The following is a 24,141-nucleotide window of genomic DNA, read 5'->3' as shown; positions in this document are numbered from 1 at the left end:
TTATACACTTCGCTGAAACTTTTTTTGAATGAATCGAAGAGAGGAAGGTGAAGAAACATCAAAAACCAATTTAACAATTAATTTAGACTTATTCACCAAAGTATGGGTAAATCGATTCTGGTGTACCTGCATGAGGTATAATCCATAGCTTTATTCAATACTCACAAGCATGATGAGGTTCAATTGCAGAGATGAGATAAAATCACGTGGTAACTGGTGATGCGTGTCATGTGATCAAGGCCCTTCGGGGCTGAAACGCGTAATGGCTGTGAAGGTTTTGGCGGAATAAAGAAAATAATTTAGCACCTATTTGGCGGTCCATGCTCCATTTTCTTCTAAGCAGACTGAAGCGCCTTTGGCGGGTGGAGTGTTCCTGATATATATATATATATATATATATATATATATGTCCAGCAGAGAAGCAGTAATGCAGTCCTCTGCTCTTGCATAGCCTTTGAGATTGAATCCGTTACAATGGTGAGTTTTCTTTAGCACGTGCTAGTCTAGGACTATTGGAATTTTTAAACAAGCTTTGTTTATAGGAGCCAAACTCAAGCAACGCTTGGATTAGGTCTTCCTCTCAGAATACAGAATCCAAACTGTGAATTGGAATATGATGTAGCTTTCTCAAGGCCCTGGCAAGATGATGTTGAGGTTGCAGGGTCATATGGCAGTGCATTTCCATTGTTCTATTGGAACGCCTGCATATGTACCCTTTAATACTTCATCTTCTCAAGTATTGTTCTGCATTATCACAGGAGTTCAAAGTGCCAGACCAATTTATACAATCCATAGTTTGGGGGCTGGAGATTAACAATTTGTCAAAAGGTACTGCTCTTTATATAGTAGACACTTGCTTAGTAGGAACAGATGCAATTTGTTTTAAATGGGGGCCAAGTTGGAAAAAGAACCAACTCAAGGGCAGTGGTCTCTCTCAGAGAACCTGCACTCCTCCAGCTGGAGTGATATGACTGCCATTTTCAGGGCTCTCGAAACATTCAGAGAATCTTTTTGAGACAGGAATGTCCTAGTGAGACTGGACAATATGATAGTGGTTCCATATGTAAGTCACTGAAAGCAAAACCCTCCACAGGAAGGGAAAAGGTGTCACCTGCCTAAGAATAGTTTAGAGTGCTTGCCACTTGGTAAACAAAAAAATGTTGAGGTGAAATTCAGGACATTTTATTTTACAATATATGAGAAATGGCTTGCAATGATGCATAGAAATGTCCCTTCACCAACCATGGCATTTGAAGACAATGAAGCCTCACTGTGATACTGTGCCCAAGTTCTAGATCCCTTCCATAAAGGGGAATTTTCTCCGGACTTTCAATTCAAAAGTGCTGCTTCATTTTTTTTTTAAACAGATTGTATTCATCAAATGACACATAAAGCAGTGCTCTGTAACCCAGACACATCTGCACAATAAGTGTAAAGCTGCATGACTTTGACTTTTCAATAAGAAGATCAAGGAAAAATGGAAAGCAATACAGATGAAATAAACCATATGCAAACCCCCATCCAACATCCCTCCCCCCTGCCCCCCCCGGTCACACTAACGGCTTCCCAATAACAGCCTAGCTATGCATTCGGCACCACAATCGCTCGCGACAATAAACAAATGCAAGAAACTACTACTTGCACCAGCAAGGTGATATTACACCAGATGGAGGGGCCCTGCTGCTTCAACGGGCTCCAGCAGCGAGCCCCGATAGTCTGCCCACCACTTCCAAACTTTATAATGTTTCTGCGGGCACCCTCTTGCAGTGAAAATAGGAAGTTTCAAGCCTATACAGAAGTCCAAACCCTTCTTCCAAGCCGACACCGAGGATGGTGCCAGAACCTTCCATGCTCTAGCAATGTCCCTCTTCGCCAGAGTAAACCCTAGCAACATAAGATGGCGTTTATAAATGTAACCCCGAATCCCATCCATGACATGCAAAAGCACCAATTTCGGCAAATGGGGCAGGTCCCAGCCTAACACCTCCGAGAGGCAGGTCACAACCCCTCTCCAGAACCGTGACAAGGAAAGACTGTGCCATATCGTGTGTATCAGGGTCTCATCCTCCCGCTCGCATCTAAGACATACAGGGGAGGCCACCAGTCCAGCCCTCCATAACCAGACCCACGTGAAGGAGACCCGATGAAGATATTTAAACTGGACCAGGCATAGACGTGTCGCTATAGCTGCCCCCCGCGGGGAAGCCAGGGCTTCCGTCCAGTCTTCCTCATCTAGCGGACCAACATCGCCCTCCCAGGCCCCTCTAAACTTCCACAGCGTGGGGGAGATGTGAGTCACCAGAGACTGGTAGATCTTAGATATTGCTTCATTTTTGACAGCTTCTATAACTCTGAGGGCAGATGCGCCCAGTTCAAAGCATTTGTTGCAGAACCTGTCCAAGAGAATCGCAACCTCAGGTGCACCAGTATTGGCATGGAAAGTTATGTCAGTGCCCGGATCTAGAAAATTGTGTACTGGCTGATTTGGCGCTGCCGGTCTCAAGTGCCAATGTGCAGAGGGCCTTTTCACAGATAAATGTTTACTTGGGAAGGAAAGAGGATATGCACATGACCAAAGACTCATTGAAGAAGTATTGTATGGTGTACTACAATAAGCTTTATTTGTAAAAATGTATTTGTACCTCATATACACTGTACGCACACTGTTTATATACCATGCACTATCACTGCAGAAAGAAAACAATAATAAAAGCAAAACATTCCATACACACCAGAAATACACGGTTTCTGTTGTTTTTAATGGCGCAAACATGGGTAACCACTGATAAGCACTGTTTTTTAAAGGTATTGAAATCACTTCAAAACACTGGGAAAAAAACCACTGGAATTTACCAAAATAGAACTGAAAACAGGAAAGCCTACTAATACAGCTTTGAATTAAATCACTGAAGTGTATCATGATCTCGGTATGTGAACCTTTGTATGTCAAATGAAACCCAAGTGGATAGCTTGAGTATTCCTCATATGTAATGAGTGGGATGAGGACAGAGGACACAGAGGTATTGTCAGACATTATTTCCTGTTAATATTAATTTCCCTTAGGCCTGAAGACCTGAGACTAATCATTACAACCTAGCAATACCTCACTCTTCCTCGCTAGTGTTCGGGTATGACAGGACGATGCTGAGTTTGCTTTGTCGTTTATGGCACCCACTGCTGAACAGGCAGGACTTCATTAGCAGCATTTCCTCTTTGTATTTGCCTGTCATTGAACTGGATTACCTTATATGTAATGACTGGTACAAAGACCTCAGTAGTAAGAGTATTGAAGATTACTGGTAACTATTCTAGGACATCACACACTTCTTTCAGCCAGCTCTTTACCTAATCTCGGCACACAGACGCACCACAACCAGGGAGCAAGCACTAAACATAAAAGGGTCCAAGCAAGTGCAGCACCACCTACATGCCTGCTCTGGCACTGCGTCCCTGCCAGCAGGAAGAGGTTCAGTGCACACACCGCTGCAGCCCTCGCTTCTCGCACGGAGTTGGGACCTATCTCGCCTTCCACTCCTTCTTTGTCCCCGCCAGCTGGGCTCCCTGAGGCATCATCCCTAGCACTGGCCTGTACAGTGCAGTTCTTGAATTGCCCCCTGTTACATTACTTCAGGGCAGGCTCACGTGGTAGATGGCTCCTGCTGTTGTAAAAGTGAAAATCAAGGCAGAGCAGACTTTAAAAATAATGGGCATTTTCTAGGAGAAAGAATGCCACTTTTGTGCTGGCCATACAGCTGCTAGCTGACAGAGCTTGGTAAACAAGCAACCATCTAAGAGAACAGGATCACAGTATCATAGACGATTTCCTCTTGGGTATGGATAGGTATGGGGAGATCTGAGGGGTAGGTATGGGGATATCCTCCAACAATCAATAAAAGTGCAAAACCAACATTGCTTTGGAAGAAGCACACAGGCTCTCTTCAATGGAATGCTGTACTCAAGGTATCTAACATAAGGGCAGAGCTGTTCTATCAAGCCAGACCTAGTGTGGCTTGAAAGTTATGCCATGTTCAGGCTGATGTTAAAAAGTATCACTAGTGCATAAATTCACTTTTAGTTTCAAACTCACTTAAATTAAAGTCAGCAAAATAAATTACCAGGAGCAACACAATATTTGTTAGGTTGCATCATCTCTGTTGATGCCTCCCTCGACATGAACAGTGACATTTGCACCCAAGGCTAGTGCATTGTGGGCATACCAGTACTGGTAGGAACCACAATACCTGAATACTCCAGAAGCATTGAAGCTTACGTTGAAAGATCACACTGGAAATACAAAAGAAGCTGGATACGCCCCTGTGACCTAAATCAAATAAAGGATGCCCCGGCCCAATGACTACACTAGCATACATACTCACAAAGCAGTCAAAATCAGAGTTAAAGACGCAGGCCATACACACGCTATTGTATCACGACCCAAGGAACTTTGCAGGACATTTCCATTGCACACCTCAAACTATGTTTTAAGTCTCTGCAATGTCATAGCACCAAACTTTAATGCTCTTAGTTTAACCGTAGCTTGCATGTCATCAAGGTGGTTTGCTTTCTAAATAATAGTGATTTTATACATGATTATGTGAAAAATGTAGCCTGCGCTTCATATGTAAACTTTGTGCATGTCATTGTACATTGAGATTTCTGTTTTATATGGTCTCTGATAAAACCTGAAGAAATACAAGCCAAAAAATAGAGAAACTTATTCTTCACCTGCTAGAAGGTAAACACTAACAGTTAATGGCCACAAAAAATACTTTTTGTAACAGACTGGCCATTATTGCTATGGAAATAATATCAGCATGTACTATATGGAAACTACTTTTTCAATCAATCAATCAATCAATCAAGGATTTCTATAGCACTGCTTATCACCCGGTAGGGTATCCAGGCGCTTGCAGGTCTCGAGGGTCTTATTCGAACAGCCAGGTCTTGAGGGTTCTTTGGAACTACGGAAGTGAGGTGATGGTCCGGACCTGCAAGGGGGGTGGCTGTTCCAGGTCTTTGCTGTAATGTAAGAGAAGGAGCGCTCTCCGCTTCTGCTTTGGTGGATGCGGGTGTGTGGGTGAGTGATAGGGAAGCAGAGCGTTATCTTCTCAAAGGTTGGTAGAAGATGAGACGGTGGTTTATGTAGGTGGGTGCTTGGTTGTGTAGGGTTTTGTGAGCATGTGTCAGCAGCTTGAATTGGCATATCTTCTGTATTGGGAGCCAGTGGTGTTGCCTAAGTTGCAGAGTGATGTGGGTTTATTGAGGGAAGTTGAGGATGAGTCTGGCTGCAGTGTTCTGTATGATTTGAAGTCTTTGTAGGAGATGTTCAGCGATCCATTTGTAGAGAGTGTTGCCAGAGTCCAGTCGGCTGGTGATCAAGGCCTGTGTCATGGTGCGTCTCATGTGCAGGGGTAGCCAATGAGGATACTCTGTAGTACGTGCAGCATGAGGAAGCAGACGGGGGAGACGGCATTGATCTGTGAATTCATGGTGAGCCTGTTATGAAGGATGATTCTGAGATTTCTGGCATGGGGCGGGGGCAGGTCTTAAGCCTGGGGGCCACCAGGAGTCATTCCAGAGGTTGCTATTGTTGCTGAAGATCAGTACATCCTTCTTGTTTGTATCCAGCTTCAGCCAATTGTTCTTCATCCAATTGGCGATGCTTGTTATGCATCTGTGTAAGTTAGTCCTGGTGGTGGTCGGGTCATCGATGAGTTGGGTGTAGTCTGCATGGGATATGATGCTGAGACAGTGAGCTCTGATGATGTTGGCCAGTGGGATCATGTAAGCGTTGAAGAGAGTATGGCTGAGGGGTGAGCCCTGGGGGACACCGCAGATGATATCCTTGGGTTCGGGGGTGAAGGGTGGTAGGCGACCCCTCTGTGTCCTTCCAGTGAGGAAGGAGGTTATCCATCTGAGTGCGTCCCCTTGGATGGTGATGTGGTGGGGTCTTTCTCTCATCGTATGGTGGGATATGGTATCAAAGGCTGCCAGGAGGCTGAGGAGGATCTGAGCCGCCGTTTCTCCCCAGTCGAGGAGGGTTCAGATGTTATTGGTGGCTGCAATCAGGGCAGTCTACCTGCTGTGGTTGCTGTGGAAACCTGTGAGTGATGTGCCGAGTTGCTGGTTCTGCTCAATGTATTTCGCAAGTTGCCGGTATATTGTCTTTTCCACAATCTCAGCCGGGAACAGGAGAGAGGAGATGGGCTTTTTAAGTAGTGGTTGGACTTTGGCATATTTTCAGAGGTCCGGAAATGTGGAGTGGTGATTGAGGTGTTGAGCAGGCTGGTAAGTTCCTGGACGGTAATTTGGCTTCTGAGGCTGAAGATGTGGTGCGGGCATGGGTCTGTGGGAGTTTGAGTGGATGGATTTAATGATGGAGGTGGTGTCCTGGGTAAAGAGCTGGGTTCAGGCGGTCAGTGCACGGTTGGTGTATATTGTGGTGAGGGTGTGTCATTTGGCTAAGTCCGTGGGTGTTGGTTTGAAGTTTATGCATATGGTTGCGAAGATGTCATAGAAGTTGTCAGCGAGGTTGTCGCAGACCTCTTGTGAGGGGTGATGTTTTTGCTGGCTGCAGGGTTAGAGAACTCTTTGAGGATATTGTCTTTGAGGATATTGAATACTTGTTTGCTGTTGTTGGTCCAGATTTCGATGCGTGCAGCTATGGCAATCCTTCTTGTTCCCCTCAGTAGGTGGTGGTAAGAGTTTGAGGGAGGTCTTGAAGGCCAACCTGTTGGAGGTGGCCTTGCAGGTATGCCATCTCTTCTCAAGTTGTTTGCTGTTCTGAGTTCATGGGTGTACCAGCTGGCCTCTTCTGTGTCTGTTGTTCTTGATGGGGCAATGATGTCACTGCAGTTGGAGATCCAGGTGTTGAAGTTCTTAATTCCTTAGTCCAGGTTGGTGGCAGCAGCTGGGTTGGAGGTGTTCAAGGGCGCCCATTCAGCGGGTGTCTGAAATTTTACTAAAGATGAGGTGGTGGTGGTGCAGGACCTCTTGGGGGTGGCGGTATGTTGGCTGGAGATGCTGAAGTGCACGATGAAGTGGTCAGTCCATGTGAGTTCTGTGATCTGGCTGTACTTGATGCAGTTGCTAGAGAAGAAGATGGGGTCCAGCATGTGTCCTGCGGGTGTACTTGGGGTGCGGACAACTTGGGTGAGCCAAATCCTTCTCATACTGTTGAGGAGGTGGGTAGTGTTGTCGGTGAAGTCGTCAAGGTGAAAGTTAAGGTCGCCAAGGAAGATGTAGTCATTGGAGTCCAGGGTGAGGGCAGTGACAGTCTGTAATGGTGTTGCAAAAGCTGCAGCGTGGGCCCGGGGGTTGGTATGCAAGGGTGCCTCTGATGGTTGACTTGCCGTCCGTGTGGAGCTTGAAATTGAGGTGTTCATTGGGGGTGGTGGTGCACTGGATGGTCTCTTTGTAGATGAGGGCTATTCCTCCTCGTGGCTTGCCGACGCGGTCCTGGTTAGTGAATTTGTGACCGACGGGAGTAGCTGTGGCGATGTCAGGGGCAGATGACGGGTTGAGCCAGGTCTCGGTGAGGAAGATGATGTTGGGTGCGAGGGTGATGATGAGGTCCCACAACTCGATGGAATGCTTGCATAGCGAGCATGTTTTGAGGAGGAAGCAGTGAGCAGTATCCGGTGTTGCGTGGCACAAGGTAGGCGTAGAGCTTTGTGTCGTGACGGTGGGCATGCTGGTGTAGGAGAAGATGCATCTGGTGCAGGAAAACTGTCCTACCGAAGACTCCCATGCGTGGCAGTAGTGTTCGCTGGGGTGTCCGGTTTTCAGGGCGAAGCGCTGGATATTTTCTATTAGGGTATATGTTTCTATAGAACAAAAACAGGTTCCCTCAGAAAACTATAATTCAGAAATCATGTTATTTTGGAGGAAGAAGAGTCAGTACATCGGAGTCTAAAGTCGAAAATAAAAGTTGTGAAAGGAGTTTTGCCCATAAACTGTCACTCAACTCTGTTTCATAACATGGTCTGTATTCTGTTTCACCTCACAAAATGGCACTTCTTCAAACGACTGCAGGAACAAGCTGTTTCTTACAGCAACAGAAGAGAAATTACGCAAAAACCTAATTTTTTACTAATACTGCCTTAATGCATTTTAGGATTTTTTGACTAAAAGACCCGTCTCAAATTAAAACAGACACTGATATAGCTAGCTCTGCCCTGTCACAGAACATCTGGTCACAGAACATCTGGCCACCCTGTTTAGGCCCGCCCCCAGACCCTAACCCGAGGTTAAGAGCTTAGGCGTCTGGCTCGATAAAGACCTATCGTTTGCAACACAGGCAAAAAAAGTAGCCGGGACATGCTTTGGGCTCCTCAAATCAGTTTGAAAGATCCTGCCCCTACTCCCTCCTACCGCAAAAAAATTACTGATTCAAGGCCTAATACTCTCCAGGATCGACCACAGTAATTCCATCTATTTGGGCGCTCCTGAGGCCACCCTGAACTGGCTACAGAGGATCCAAAATGCGGCTGCCCGGATCGTCACCAACACTCCTGCCAGAGCCTCAGCCAAACCGGCTCTGAGGCTCCTCCACTGGCTCCCGGTCAGGGAGCGAGTGCAGTTCAAAGCCCTTTGCCTGGCCCACAAATCGCTGCAAAATAAAGGACCTCCGATCCTAGCCAAATTCATTAAACCTTACAAAGCCCCAAGATCCCTCCGTTCCGATCAGGAACATCTCATCACCATCCCCAGATTTAAGAAGGCCCGCACGGGTGGAAGACGCTTCTCGGTTCATACAGCACGTCTCTGGAACGCCTTACCCCGCGAGACAAGATCAGAACCCAACTATCTACATTTCAGAAAGCGTCTGAAAACCCTTCTATTTCCATAATTCCCTTCCACACCCCCTCACTGCCTTCACTCCCCTCAGGTTTACTGTTTCCTAGCGCTGGGATACTCACGGGTGACTACGCGCTCTATAAAATTTATTAATAATAATAATAATAATAATAATAATAATATGCTAGAAATAAAAGAATTGAAACATTAATTACACCATTCGGGGTAGCTGTGCGCTCTACAAATGCCTTTTATTATTATTATTATTTATTATTAATTAGGCATCAAACCAACTTGCCACGGTCCACTCTACTGTCTTTGCCAATTTTTGCTCAATAAGGATGAGAACAAGTCCGTCCATTGCATGTAATATAAAACACTGTGGCTACGACTTAGATTTCTTCTGCAGTTTATAAACACTAAGGCCAATTCATAATCCTGCTGGTCAATACTACTCCTGTAGCAATCTTTCCCATATTCTTACATGCCACTATAAATTGCCCTAAAACATCTAAAACGGGAATAAAATAGGTATGTTATGGTAATTTTCATATACAATTAGCACAAACAGAAAGGACTGTATCTTCTTTGCACTTTTACTAATAAGGAGATTGACCATTTTGAGGCCGATTCAAAGAGACATGTAAAAGTGTATAAAATAGAACTCTTCTAGTATCACTTCCACTACTCAATATTTTGTGAATCAGTCTCAATAAGTTTACAAATGTAAGTAAAGTTTATTTTATGCTTTTTAAACTAATCAGAGAGTAACAGGGCAGCTCAACTCTGTTGTACTTACATGTCTTGCAAAGACTGGAAAAGGGTATGTCCTTTCATTGACTAACTAAAGGATAGGTTAGCAGGCTAGGCCTCTGTGTAGGCCTGCTGGTATGTCACAACACCATGAATGAATTTACTGATACATTTCAGGTTGTCTGCATTTTTCACAGTCGAAAGACTGAGAAAATACGAATAGCGATAAGCGCATCATGCTACGTTAAATGTGAATGCGTGGGAATAGTACACATTACAAGTCAGGCAAGTAAAAATTGAACCCATTGTATACATGGACTCCTGAGGAGGGTAGGTAAAACCATCAGTACCTCTCGCATGGATTCCAGCTCCCGCTGCTTCTTCTCATTTTCTATCTGGAGTTCCAGCATTCGTCGATCTAGTTCCTCTTGCTCAGCTTGCAGTCTCCGGCGCGTCTCTCTCCTCTTCAGACGCGCCTCCTTGTGGGGTGGGGCAGAGCCTAACCGCCTTAAATTCAAAGTAGACTGAATGGCTGTTGAGAATTTAACATAAATTAAAAATAAATAAACATGGAAAACTTAAGCTTAAAAAAGAACTCATTGTACTCTTGATGTTGATTCATAATAGGGGTAGGCGTAACTCTGAGATTACCTATAATTATGAGTAACTGTGTTTAGCACTATTTCTCAACACAAAAACGCCATATCGAATCCAAAATAGGTGCAGGAATTAATTTTGCGCTAAATGCCAATATCGAGCAGCCGCTCACGCTCACTAAATGTGCTCTTGGGCTAGGATTTTCCCCCCAATTTACTTCCAGCATTTAGGACTATTTCCTTAGTGCGACATGCACCCTTGGATCCAAAATGGATGAGATGATGCATTTTGCACTATGCAGTAGAGCTAAATACATAACTCTAAACATGTTAGCCCATCATCTGTTATACCCACAGATTTGAAATGAGGCTCATCTGATGGTGTATTTAAAACCATAGATTACAGTACCACAGACGCAAAAGTACACAATGAAATGTAATACTGGTAAAACAGTGTACACTTCAACTTGCCATACCAAGAGGTGTATACTTTGTGGGTTCATGCCAGTGTTAAAATCTGGTTTGCAATGTCAACATAATCGACGCCATCTTGTCCCCTCTCAGGCCCGCACGCTGAAAACGCGCGACGGCCATTTTAGGCACCATGACCTCATTGCCTATCACCAGCGCGTCCCTCTGGCGCTGCGAACATCCCCCCCCGCGCGCCGGCCACCCCCGCTCTCTCATACATGGGCCATAAACCCTCTCCTTCTGCACGACCCTGCCATGGAACCACATCCCACGCCTGACCGACACCTTCTTTCATCCCATACATGGTCATACATCCCTTTGATAACCCCCTTCCTCTGCGCCCGAATGTTCGAACCGATCCCAGGCCATCACCTAGCCCTGCGGATGCAGTTTATTGCCCCTACTGTAAGGGAAACACCCCACATCAAAGGGATTACAGTAGATCAAGGCCCCCCACCCCCTGAGACCCGACCAGTCGCACACACCCCCGGGAATTGGCGGAATGTCCAGCTGTGTGATAGCCATCTCCTACTGTGGGTGGGGTGGGGACTTCTACTGTAGCTATGTGTGGGAGCGGATCTGAGCCGGGGATTCTGAGGATGTTTTTTCATGTATCAAAGCGATCTCAAGAATGTGCCATGTATGATAAACCTGTAATAAAGCAATAAACCTGTGTATAAGAGGCCAGGCCTCAGAGATGTGGGTAGAGCATCTCGAGAAGATTCCCTGTGGGTCTGATCTGATGTGTTCTCCTCCGGAGAGAATAAAACTTTGTTTCCTGCCTTCCAGTCTCCGGCACCTGCCTCTTTGTTGGTTAATTTTCGAATGGTATAAAAGGCGATTACCGCCGGGCAATACTTGAAAGGTTATCGACTGCAACTGCCACTACCATTTAACACCAGGATGAAGATGAAAACAGTTGGAGCATCTCTAACAAGGAGCAGGAAATAGCCCTGGAAGGCTGTCATATCTTCTCCAACTTCTGTACGCGGAGCTTGCCAACTGGTCATTTTTGTCACTTGTGACCCTTCTCATCCTTATGCTAGTCTTTATGTAATGGGGAGCAAGGGGACTGTCAAATCCTTTGTTTCTTCTTGTACACCTTTATGTGTGCAAAAGCAACAAGAATGGTTTTTGGGGGTCTTCCCAGATGGAAGCACTTAACCACACTGCTCCCGCTTAGCAATCCAGGTTTCGCCTGGCTATCAGAGATATAAATCCACCTCAGGGCGAAGGCGATGATAAGCTCAACAGTGTAGGGAGGGGATATGTAAGGACTGGGACAACGTAGGCTAGGCATATAAATAATGAAGATTGCAGGCAAGTAACTGGAGGATTACCTGAATGCCACAATTCCTCAACTTAGACCTTATGTAATAAGGAGACAACAAGCAGTAAAAGGCTGTCACTATCAACCTCCAACGGGTGCTGCGATGACAAACCAATAGAAGCTTGTGCACTGTGCAAAAGGCAATTAACAGAAACAAAATGGTCTGCAGGACAATATAAAACAGCTACTAGAAACACTGCTTTTAAAACAAATGAAGGCCACTTGAAGCTCGAGATCAGTAAGCAAGTTAAAAAAGATTGGACAGCCGCGAGAAGAGCCTGTTCAAGGTATAGTTGTTATACTTTTGGTGTTATTCTGTGGAGTAGTTTAGTTGTAGAGAACCTCAAACATGCCGGTGGATTTAAAATGGGAAATCATACTTTTACAATTGTTGCATAAATCATTAAATCCTGGCAATCCTTCCCTGTCTGTACATTATGCAAATGAGTGTTTCTAAATTTAGGTGTTATGCAGTGTCCCATTATCGCATCTGAGATATGCATGTGCATTTGTCCCGAAGTCTAGGAATTGGAGTGGGTATAATATGATTAACGGCATTTACATTAAATAGTTCTACGTTAACCTGATCTGGATCATTATGCACCAACCAGGGCACCATGTGCTGTAGTTGAATTGCACAGTAATAATTCTAAAAATCCTAGTGACCTATAGAAGGGAAAGGAACAGTGAAGAAAAAACAAAAAAAGGACAATCCCTGAAGCTAAAAGAAGGAAATAATCATCGCCTTCGGAGGGCGCACTCCAAAGCAATTATAGGACTTCATATCTCAGTGGCTGACATCCAGAACCTGACCCCAGGGAGTTCTTCAAAAATCCACCTGATCGAACAAAAACCTCTTTGCCTAATATTCAACCTTCAGTGTAGCTGGATAACCCACCGATTGTCTCCATATCTCTCAGCTCTGATATGATGATACCGGTCTATTCTTCGAGATCATCGTGCAATGTGTTGATGGACAACAATAGGATGACTTTTGTCACCATGCTTTTCTGCTGCTGGCTGTGAGGACATGTACTCTATGGCACTCATTGATGCTGGGGCTCATAGGGTGAAGAGGCCCTCCTTACTCATTACTTCTCCAACGGATGGCTTCATCAGGGTGCAAGATGAATGGTAAACACAGGAAGCACACCACAATGCCAAATGTAAAGCAAACAATGCGAAGGAGGACTACTGCCTGTAGTCTCAACCCACAGGGGGCTGCTAGTGGAGAGCATATACTTCATGAACTAATTGGCCAAGCGTGCAGCCCAGATGAAATGCAGGCTACCGAATGACCAGCACGCAAGGAAGCTGCTTGCTTTTCCAGCTCACCATCCAGCCCACATTCTATCCTCTGTCACCCTCAGATGTCACCCTGGGTAGCCACATGTTCTCATATTGTGAAATGTGCTGCCCCCATTCGCAGTGTGCTAATGCCTCTCAGGCCACTCCCTGCTCACATCCACCCAAAGAGCCGGTCCTAACTGGAGCACTAGTAATTGGTCTTTAAGGTTCTGCGCCCATGCAGAGGCGAAAGGCAGAGGGAACAATGTAAATCAAGGTCCACCACAGTCGCCACCCTTACCATCTGTTACCACACTCCCAGCCTGTGCTAAATGTTCACACACCTATGCACCAATTGCAGCAAAGACACAGTCCTAGTGTGGTCAGGCAGTCCAGAAAGCAGGCGCCTCCTCAGAAACCCAAGAAGAAGATGGCCATCCTGGAGTCAGTCCCGCTCCGCCCCTCAAGGCCTCCTTCTACAGCCACTGAAGTACATGTCAGAAGAGCGACATCGGTTTATGAAGCTTGATGGGTAATAGTAGGGTTTTACTAGTTCCTGGATTATTTATTGCCCATCTAATGCCTTCTATGTCGACTGAGAAGTTAAAATCATCTCAGCGTTCCTCTGGGAGTCTGGGAGACTTGCTTCATCTAAAGGATATTTTATTCACTCCACTCTTGTTGTCCATGCAACTTCAGACAGTATTCAACAAATCACTGATTAAAACTATTTTGATGAACAGTCATAAGATATTTTTATCTTTAATCACCTAAATAACTTTCATCCCTATCTTCATGTTCGCAAGCCGAAGAGTAGGCATCCCACCTTATCCCCTTCCTTGTGTTGTTTCATAACATATTGCCTGTAGTTATATTTACCCAAGTTGGTCGTTTTCTCAAAAAGCTCCTTTATTTACTCAGCAAAGTGTCAAGTACATCATCACCATGCTTCCAGTACATTAATCACCCCTTTTAATCTAGTTACAGTGTTTGAAATAGCGCTTACACTCATGGTTAAAACTAGAGGGTATTGGGCATGTCATTTGAGGGCACTGATTGCAGTTGTTATTGCTAGAAACCCAATAATCCAAAAAGGCCGCAGATTCACACCCATCTTTCCATTCTTCATACTTCTGACTGTAGGGATATTTATGTCTTCAGATGGCTAGGAAACTCCTTTCAACTGCTATATTTATGAAGCCCTAAACCAGGAATTGATGCACAGGATAATTAAAGATTGTAAGAGTTTCTCACTGGTTGTTTGTGGAAACACACGGTTTGGCAACGGCAGCAGTATTTTCTTCTTCCTGTTTTAGGGGCTCAAGTCTCTTGGATTCATGTCAGGTATTATCTAGCAAACCACCACAGTCTAAGTAGGCATCAGTGGGCTGCTACCTGGGTGGACAGGTAGCAGACAGTGAACCTCCTACAATATGCATTCATGAACTCCCAAAGTGTGATGCTACTGTCAATAGGATAAGTTCATTAATGTGGGGCAACTTTAGATCTGGTGAGTGATTTTCTAATCAGGCAAGGTAGGTCTAGAAGCGAAGGTGGCAAAAGATGGTGCTGTTACTCACTAGACTATGGGTATCCCTACTGCCCAGTCACTACTTGTGCATTCAATTTTCCAGCACACTCCTCTGTACTAAAACCACATATGCCACAAACCCCAGCCCAAGCGCTTTCCCTGAAAGATGATTAAGTGTCACAGGTATGGCTCCCATTGCTTCATCTCTAGATGATCTTGGACACATCCAATTCTCAAAACCAAGAAAAAGTGCATACATGGTGAATTAGTACTGGAAGAAAAACAGACTTCCTCTGATGAGAAAGGTAGTGAACAGTAAAGGAAGCAATTCCCTGGTAATATGTTTGCATTATTTGGAAGCTCAGGATCGGACATGCATGCGCACACATTCACACGAAAAGTAGACATTTGTAGCTTACCTTGTATCCACTCTTGCTTTTTCTTTTTGTCAGAAGCACTGATTTCATAGCTTTTATCTAAGCATTTTATGAGGAAAAGGCACTTTTTCCCATCTTTGTCCGGTAAAGACTAAAACACAAAATGAATATATGTGACAACACCGCGTATCCCTCCAGAACACAATTAAATCATTGAAAAGATAAGATCTATTACCAATCCCAAAGTGCTCCCGAAAAGGAGGCAAACATGGTTGACTAAGAGAATAAATCACATTGATGACAACATTGGGTGTGATTCAGAGATATTCTACAGCAATGTGCTCATGGTGCACTCTTGAATTTAAGGTGTAAACCAGGAGTTCTCCCGGATTATTCCTAGAACCCAGTAAGACAGGCAAACAACAAGAGTTAAGTCACCATCTGTTCATCAGGCCTTTGTGAGAATCTCTCTTTAACTCTCCGTGAGATTTACAGAGTGGACGCAAAAGTAGTAGTTGTAACTTTTGAGCCTGTTTCCCACTCAACTGAGATTTGTGCACATGATTACATGCTGGAATGTGCATAGCGCTTAAGTCTGTGCTATAAGGAGCATTGCCACATTCCTCCTTTACAGACACCATTGTTGGTACAATCAGAACAAAAGAGAAAAGGGTGTTTCAGGAAGTGAACTACACCAAGGATGGGCAGACCAATAATGGCAACAAGGCAAGCAGAGAAGCAAGTGACAGAATGTGGTGATGGTGGACCAAGATCACTGGGACATTCTGAAAAAGTACCAGGTGATGGAGCGTCTTATGGCCTTACTAGCAGGTATCTGTAACCCTGAACACACTTAGGAGAGCAGGAATGAACTTGAATTTACTGGTGCAGGACGATCTTGGATCATAGAGGGACAAGTTTGGAAGCATGCCTCAATAAACATCCCTGACCCAGAAGCATCCAGGAGCATCCTGTCCTTCACTGCCTCATCCTGCCACCAAGTGACTCCAGACATCTAGCAAGCACTTATAGCCTACGAGTGTCTTGCTTGCGCTGGACTATCTGAAAAACTGATGTGAAAAACTGGTTGCTCAGTGTGAAATAACAAGTTCTCCATACCTAACCACAGACTGAATCCTTTGCCACTAGATTTTCTATACATCATTTTGACTGTCCTCACAATGTACCAGCATTCCCTACTTCTCCAAGTGTCGCAGAATAGTCAGTTAACCTTGTATGCTGTTCTTACCTCCATATATCCAACATGTTTTCAATATGTTTCCAAAATTTATCGGCTGCCACGTAATCCAGTGTCTACTTGTCCCCATTAGGTTCCAGTCCCTCTACTGCCTGTACCCTTATATTCCTGTCTACAGTATGTAATTGTATATTCCATTCAGCAGACCCATACTTTGCGTTTGCTGCTGTATCAGCTGGTCACTAACAACAACAACATGCATGTACATGTCTTACACTCAGCCATGAAAGTGAAGCTAAAAGAGTGGAAAAGCAGAAGGCTGGCAACTGTTTCCAGTCAAAAAATTATTTCCCAAGTCACTCAACTTAACTATTGATCTTCAAATCCTGGAGTGTTCATATCTGATCACTCTGAATCAAACTATTAAAAGTGCTAAGACCATTTAAGTGTCCATCTTTCTAGTACTGATGACAGTCCGAGAGTAAGCATACAGGAGCATACATGGAAAGTTCAATTCCATTCTAGCCATCTTTCCCAACATTTTATTACCTTCATTCTAACTAAAATATGTCTACAATGCCAGCATGAAGTCCAACGGAATCGGAGTAAGGACGAGCGAGGAAGTGAGCCCGGGCTCTAGTGAGTAGTAAGCAACTTGTTCATCCTCTTAACATCATGGTATTTTATTTATTTTTACAGAGATTTATATAGTACAAATTTGACCCGAATCGGGTATCAGAGCGCTTTACATAGCACCAGTTGCATTACATGAGGACACATTCACTTTTGTTAGGCAGGGGAGATTAAGTGATTTGCCCAGAATCACAGGATGTTCAGCGTTATTGCCCAGACTCGAACCCAGTTCAACAGATTCAAGGTCGATCACCCTAGCCGACAGGCCAACTCCTCTCCCTATATAAATAGATCACTATATTTTTGCACTTGCCTTGCAAGCAAGCTACCAACAGAATGTGAGCATTTGCAGTGCAGCGTAACCCAAGACTAGTCTTGCCAAGTATGGCCTCAAGAAGACCCACACAAGAGTGCTTTACGCACAGATGCTCATGTGACAACCGTGCAAAGCACAAACTGTGATATTTTTCTGAGAAAAGCAGCAATAACTGCTTTGCTCTAGTGCAATACACCCTGACCATTGGAGCATACAGTCTTTAACCGCCTTGTGAGTTAACTGAAGAGAATGTACAGTCCTTTGGCTAGAGATCCCGCAGTGGCAGCTTGCCTAAATACATTTGACCCACTATTACAAATGTGCTCCAGAACGCTCTGATTTATTTTCAAAAACTGACTAATTGATTTAAAGTAAATTCAGAAACCACATTACATGTGTGGTTGAGAGTTTTTCTGGATACTACTTTGCAATTGTGGGAGGTGGTGAAAAGAAATTCGTAATAAAAGGCATGCGTTGCATTGACTTTCCTGACAGATGCATGTACCACCAAAACAAATGCTGCAAAAATTGACAAGTTGAAAAGTTAAATTTGTGCTCATCAAGAGGAGATTTGCCAGCGCTCCTGTTACCAGATTAGAGCTACCGGCAAACATTAGAATAGCAGCCGCTGTAACAAATATGCAAACATTACAAACATTTGCCTCTTCATTTATGCAGGATGGATGCACAGAGAAGACATTTACTGTCAGGTACTGAGAACCTGACCTGATACATGATTTCTGTAAAATAAAGATTGATTCTGCGGGACACAGGATAACAAGATCTCCCGGCAGAAAATAAAACACGTCTTCAGTTATAGGGACACAATTCCAAAACAAAGGTACACCTAAAACAACCTTAGTAGGTGGAGACCTGAAGCATCAGCCAGATAATAAAAATATTAATCACATAGGTTTCTATTCATGAACAAACCAGAGTTCTTGTGTACGTGCTCCAGATACATGGATGAGTTCAGGGGCAAAAGGGGTCGTTGAGGGTTTGGTGGAACAGGAGCACTGCCATGTAACAGTTGAGCAGAAACTTTACAAAAGCCACTGTTTCCCCCACCTCATCCTATGACCTGGCATGCTCTTCTACCACTGGATGCTGAAAGTCCCACCCTAATAAGAAAGGACTTACCAACACACATTGCTCCCACCTAGAACCAGAATAAGAGGCATGAGGTCCTGGGCAGTAGAAATAATTCATACCGCTGTGCATGCAAGTTACGGCCATTCATACTTTGTTTTGCACTTTGGGGGGTTGTTTCTGCGAAACACAAAAATGCCTCCCAGATGTCATGACATAGTTACCAGCTGGCATTACTGTTTAATTAAACAACTTCCATCTTGCCAGTGGGAGAACTTTCTCTAAAATGTCAGGGATCTGTTATCATGGTAGGAAATCCTTCATTGGGTAGTTGGAGGCAAAGGCCTCAACACAGAAACAACTGTACGCCAGCCTCTATATGATCCTTAAAGTTTCAACCGCTGCAGCAGTGGCTGTTCATCATATGATCGCTTAACGCTGGAGGACATCCACTGCTTCAAAGTTCATACGCTGAATACATATGGAGCATTTACCAGGCTCTGCATGGACAGTACTGCCGTTTGTTATTAATTCCATTACTGAGTCAACGAGTATGAAGCCTGCCGAGCCTAAGTAGAAAGTGGTGAACCTCACGCACTTTACCTTAGGGCATGTGGTGTTTGTAGATACCCATGGGCTGCCACCTATCCCTCTAGCAGTCCATGTTTAGGAATAGATATATAAAGAAAGAATAAAGACACCTGCTAGCAACATCTAAAAGTGCCTGCTCTCACCCACTTAAATAAAATCCTTAAGATGGTTTACATAATCGACATGTATTGCAGAATAAACCTGAGTGACAGAACACAATAATAAAACCATTTCTAGGCACTGGCATGCCTTCTGCTTATCCATCGCTCATTATAAACAAGATGTTAATTCGTCCTACAAAAAAGGCGTTTACAAACATCAAATGAATATTCTGATCATATGTATTAGAAGAATGCTAAACAATGGTGGAGAAGATTAGCAAAGGTATGAATTTTGACAATCAGGGTGGAGTTTACCCAGTCCAAATGGAGAGTCAACTGAATACAAGGGAATAGGCAGACACCAAAGATAATTCTGTGCTAAGATCAGATAACTTTTGTCGGGTAATGTTGAACTAGAGCTGAGGTGCCCATAGAACATAAGTATTTCGAAAGTCATTTTAGCAGAGATCATCAGCTTTTAAAAAAAAGGCAATCTAGTTCACTATCCGGTGACTATGGGTGTGTGGTGGTAATTTGTAAATGGTGCCACAAAACAAAAAAGAAGCCCAATCCTACTGCTGGTTTATTATATCCTTATGAAGAATTGTTAAATAAAGTAAGGGGAAAATATATTTCTATAAAAGAATCTGCCCTGGGGCACGCCATGGTTCTATAAGAAAATGCAATGCAGGTCATGATTCCTAACAGAGTCGTAGATGACATTGGTCATGAAAAACTGCTCACCGTAAATTTAGCAAAGAGCACTTAATGCATGATAGGGACACAATCTGGTATGCGAGATGGAGTCAAATTCCTTGGGATATATTTCAACAGATGTGGAATAGGCGTGGCTGAGGTCTAGAATTTCTAAATTCTACACTTGCACAGGGTATTCCTTGTATTCCTTATAAACAAAGCAATGCAGTAAAATAGAACTAACATATTTAGCAACTCAATAGGGACATGCTGCGGTTTAGCTGGTCACGTGAAGTAATGAATGCCACTAACTCAAAACCCTTTGCTTGCACATCTTTTGCAGCGTACAGTACTGTCGTTGTTCAAAACTTTGAATTTTCCAAAATTCACTGTGTCTCACATGCACAGGATCTAGAAGTCAGTTCACTTGCCAAGTTGTGATCTCAAGTCTCTGTAGATGTATTGTTAGAGATATAGATCTACCACATGGATCGTTAGCCGAGCCTCGATGTGGCGACGTCCCTGGGAAGGGCCTTGCTTTGTTAAAATGGTAGAAACATTGTTTTGCTCATATATTTTCGACAATATATACTTGATAGATCCACTAGTAGAAAGACAGATTGATAAAATATGAAGGCAATGATGAGGTTTGTGACTCTGGAACTTGACCGGCCTCTGGATACGTATGGGCAGCCTCTTAGATGAAAGGACTGCCCTGTATGTCAGTAGGGCAGATAACTATTTTCAAGCAGTAAAGTGATGTGCTGTTTCCTTTCATCCATGCCTGGCAATGTCCTAAGCGAACTCCCATAATTGTACAATGAGTTCCTTTCAATCAAGTTTTGTGAGTAATTTAATGTGTCTGAATACTTGTGGGGACAGATCAAGCGCCTTTGTATGACTGTGGGGGAGCAGGTGGCGGTAAATACTAAAAAAAGAGCTCTAACAGTGAGAGCCAGAGTGGAACCCTGCAATCAAATATTCCCGATTTGAGATTCTGGACCATTTGCACACATTTTATCTGGTGATCTTTGAAGAATTCAAGAAAAACAGGTTCATGTTCTCTGAAGTGAACAATAATGTCGTGCAGACTGCATGGCGGGGACAAGAGTGAGACGGTGCAAAGGGGTTAGATGCTGAAACCATTGACAAATAATGTTAAAAATCTATTACTGGCAAATAAGAGCAGGGGTTCCACTCAGGGCTTAATTTGTGCAGGTGGTGTCAGCTGCACTATACTTTGGCGGACGAGGACTTATTTTTCATCTTCATACTTTGATCCATAGCATGAGAGAGAAAGGCAGAAAACAGGTGAGAAGGAGGTGAAAGGCAATGCCAAAGGGGGAAAAGCAACAATAAAAAGAAATCCTGCAAGACTGACATGTAGAGTTGGGAAGCGCAGGGTAGTGGAATAAAAAGCCACAACGCACTGGAAAGAAAACATGGCGGTCTGAGTATTTTAAAAGACCAGATGTGGGCAGTGTTTGCTTTGACTGGCACTGCCTCCCCAGATTCAAAACACACCAGTGCCCAGAGCAACCGTAGCTCTTCCAGTGTGCTTCACTGATGAACAGTCAGCAAGACTGAGGGATAATGAGACAGTTAGGATGAAGCACGCGGCCTCTGGTAGCCTATTGATTCTGGACAGCACGCAGGACAATTCTCCCACTGTGCAGTTTCAGTATCTATCGACAAGCAGCAAGTGCAAAGTCAGAAAGCCTGGGGTTTTCCCTACTCATTACTGTGAGGGAATTTATTCAGTCATGCATTAATCTAAAGTGCTGTAGTTGGCCTGTAGCAGGAGATAATTAATTTCAAGACGGAATTTCCCCATTTATACTGTAGTCACTTCCTGGTCAAGTTGAAAGCATGTTGTGTATTCGGTTCAAAAGAACAAAGCACAGGCAGACAAAGGACTGCTCTGTGAGAGCTACCAGAGACTGGGATATTTAGGAACTACTGTTATTCTTTCATGTGATAATAAATTACACTAATATAATTATTCCATGTGCAATTAAATTTCTAACTAATCCAGTTTGCTCGCTTCACTTGTAGTCGAGAAGAGAGAATAATCCAGTCTTCATTTTCTGAACACGTCTCTATAATATCCAAAGAGAAACAAAACGAGTTTGATACAAAATACCGGGATAGTCTCATTCGCAGTCTGGTAAACAAATGAAAATAGGTGCCACCCTCTTTGTTAGTAGAGAGGGAAGAGAAATACTATATAGCGCCAAGAAGCCCTCGAGTATATACGGCGCTTAATAAATATCGAATATTGTATTGTATTGTTAATTGTATTTCTAAAGTGCTTACTACCCCTGACGAGGCGTCAAAGCGCTTTTCGGTGAGTAGCACTCTACACCGGAATCCAAAACTCCAATGCACTATTCTATATTTCACCCTATACCTGTCTTAATATATCCTTTATCTCCATTCTCTGACTCATCCCAAACCTCATTCTACTACTATTGATAGAGCGTGATGGTGCTCTAAAATTTTAGGGATGCATCATAATCATGGATAGTCCGCACCTGCATATATTCTTGTGCTGTATTAACGTGTAATCATTAGAATTGTGCTGTAATAATAAAACGTGCAAGTGAAATGATAGAAAGCTATTTCGTGCCATACAGAAGAGAAATGAAACAATGTTTATATTTGAAACTGTAATCTTCAGTATGATGCAATTGCTTAACGAAAAGTTTCTGTGTAATGAAATGCATTTTGGTATAAATGTGCACCAAGCTGAAGATTGCACGAAGAAATAATGAGAGATGCTTGACGTGTAATAATCGTAGATGCTGTAGTGCAAAGCCTTATTAACTTGAGTATATAATTTGATGTGTAAAGGCCTAAATGAAATGTTCACGTTGTTATATGAAAGGCCTATTCGTTTATTCTTACGTTGGCCAAATTGTGTTGGCCCGAAACTGTGGGAACCCCGAGTGAGAGGCCCTAGTGGAAGGATAATTGGAGGTAGTAATAGTCAGGGAGTCAATTTGTCTCACGGAAAGCAATGGAAGGGAATCAGTGGGAAGATCAGGGTAGTGAGGGTGGAGAATCGAGTAGTGTGTTGAGTCGAGGGACAATTAAAGCTGATCTGAGGGCCAAGGTCCTGGATGTGGTGAGATTAAAGGCAGAAGTGGAGGAGATAATTAGTGGGAACTTGCCTTTGGAAAGGATCGAACTCTATGAGCCAGATGATTTGTTGGTGGTGGCAAAGGATGTAACTCGCAACGCAAGGAGAGCACATACGAAACTGACAGAGTTGGCACAGAGGTATGATGCGGATTTGTCTAAAACAAAAATGTTACAGGGAAGCCATAGGTTAAATACAGTGATCAGGAACTAGAGGAGAAAAGAGCCATAGGTTTGAAAACACACATTCGAGAATTGATCATAGGAATACGTGCATGGAGTATGCTTGACAAGTGGGAGGAAAGATGGTCAAAGAAGAAGAGTGCCAGGAAGAGCATCGGAGAAGCGCCACCTCTGGGGGGTAGAACAGTGAGAGTAGAGGCTTTTCCGTTGCGAGAGGTACTGAGTGGAGGGTATGTGCATGTGCCTTGGAGTAGAGGTGACTTAGCAGAGTTTCCGAATGATTTTCCTCGGCTGAGGGAAAAACCTGTCGAGAGGTACAAACAAGTTGATTTGTTTGTCAAAATTTCAAAAGTACTGTGGATTGATTTGAATACATTGTTTGATATTGTGGTACCGAGTGATTTGTGGTCAGCTTGTAAAATTGCTGTTGATAGGCCGTCTTCGGAGCCGGAGAGAGATTCTTTTACACATGGTCCTTCACCTGTGGTTATTAAAAAGTATGAACAGGTAATCACATGGCTGCAATCTAAGATTTCGCCACAAGACATTGATTGGGTTAAGAGAGACAGGACTGTTCAGGAGCCAAAGGAGACTGTACATGCCTACTATGAGAGGCTCCTGCAAGCCTTCAAGCAGTATAGTGGGTTGGATACCCTTGACCCAAAGGATATGGGACAGTTTGTCTCGAAATTTGTGTTAGGATTGAGACAAGAAGTTAGCCTTATGATCCAGCAGCATTTGATTTGCTGGCAGAACAAATAGGTGGATGAGATTCTGAGATACGCCAGATACTGTAGTGACAAAGTGGACTCGAAGCATAAAAAGCTTAAGGATAAGCTGATGCTGGTCCAGATACAGAATGCAGAGAAGGAAGATCAGACCCAGACCAACGGAGGAACGTTAGGAAGAAGGCAGGGAAATAATCAAGGAGGGACTCAGAACACATCTGTTCAGGGAAAAGGGAAACCCATAGATCCTAAGACAGGAATAGATGCTGCTACCCTAAGACCACGGCATGTCAGAACTGTCACAAGATCGGGCATTGGAAG

At 43.8% G+C, this 24,141-nt stretch overlaps 1 protein-coding gene across 1 annotated transcript in view; it reads right to left on the bottom strand.

The window, feature by feature from the left end:
• The window catches only part of SWAP70 (switching B cell complex subunit SWAP70), a 405,015-nt gene that overhangs the window by 145,761 nt on the left and 235,113 nt on the right, over positions 1-24,141 (bottom strand). Inside the window, exons 6-7 of the mRNA XM_085648164.1 lie at positions 15,187-15,295; positions 9,903-10,084 (exon numbers count right to left, since the gene is read on the bottom strand). Of these exons, the coding sequence (XP_085504290.1) occupies positions 9,903-10,084; positions 15,187-15,295 (291 nt within the window). The remainder of the gene's footprint in view (positions 1-9,902; positions 10,085-15,186; positions 15,296-24,141) is intronic.

The sequence above is a fragment of the Triturus cristatus genome, chromosome 3_2 (genome assembly GCF_964204655.1).
Source record: "Triturus cristatus chromosome 3_2, aTriCri1.1, whole genome shotgun sequence".
Taxonomy (NCBI): domain Eukaryota; kingdom Metazoa; phylum Chordata; class Amphibia; order Caudata; family Salamandridae; genus Triturus; species Triturus cristatus.
The sequence above is the reverse complement of the archived record's forward strand: the minus strand, read 5'-3'. Positions and strand labels throughout refer to the sequence as shown.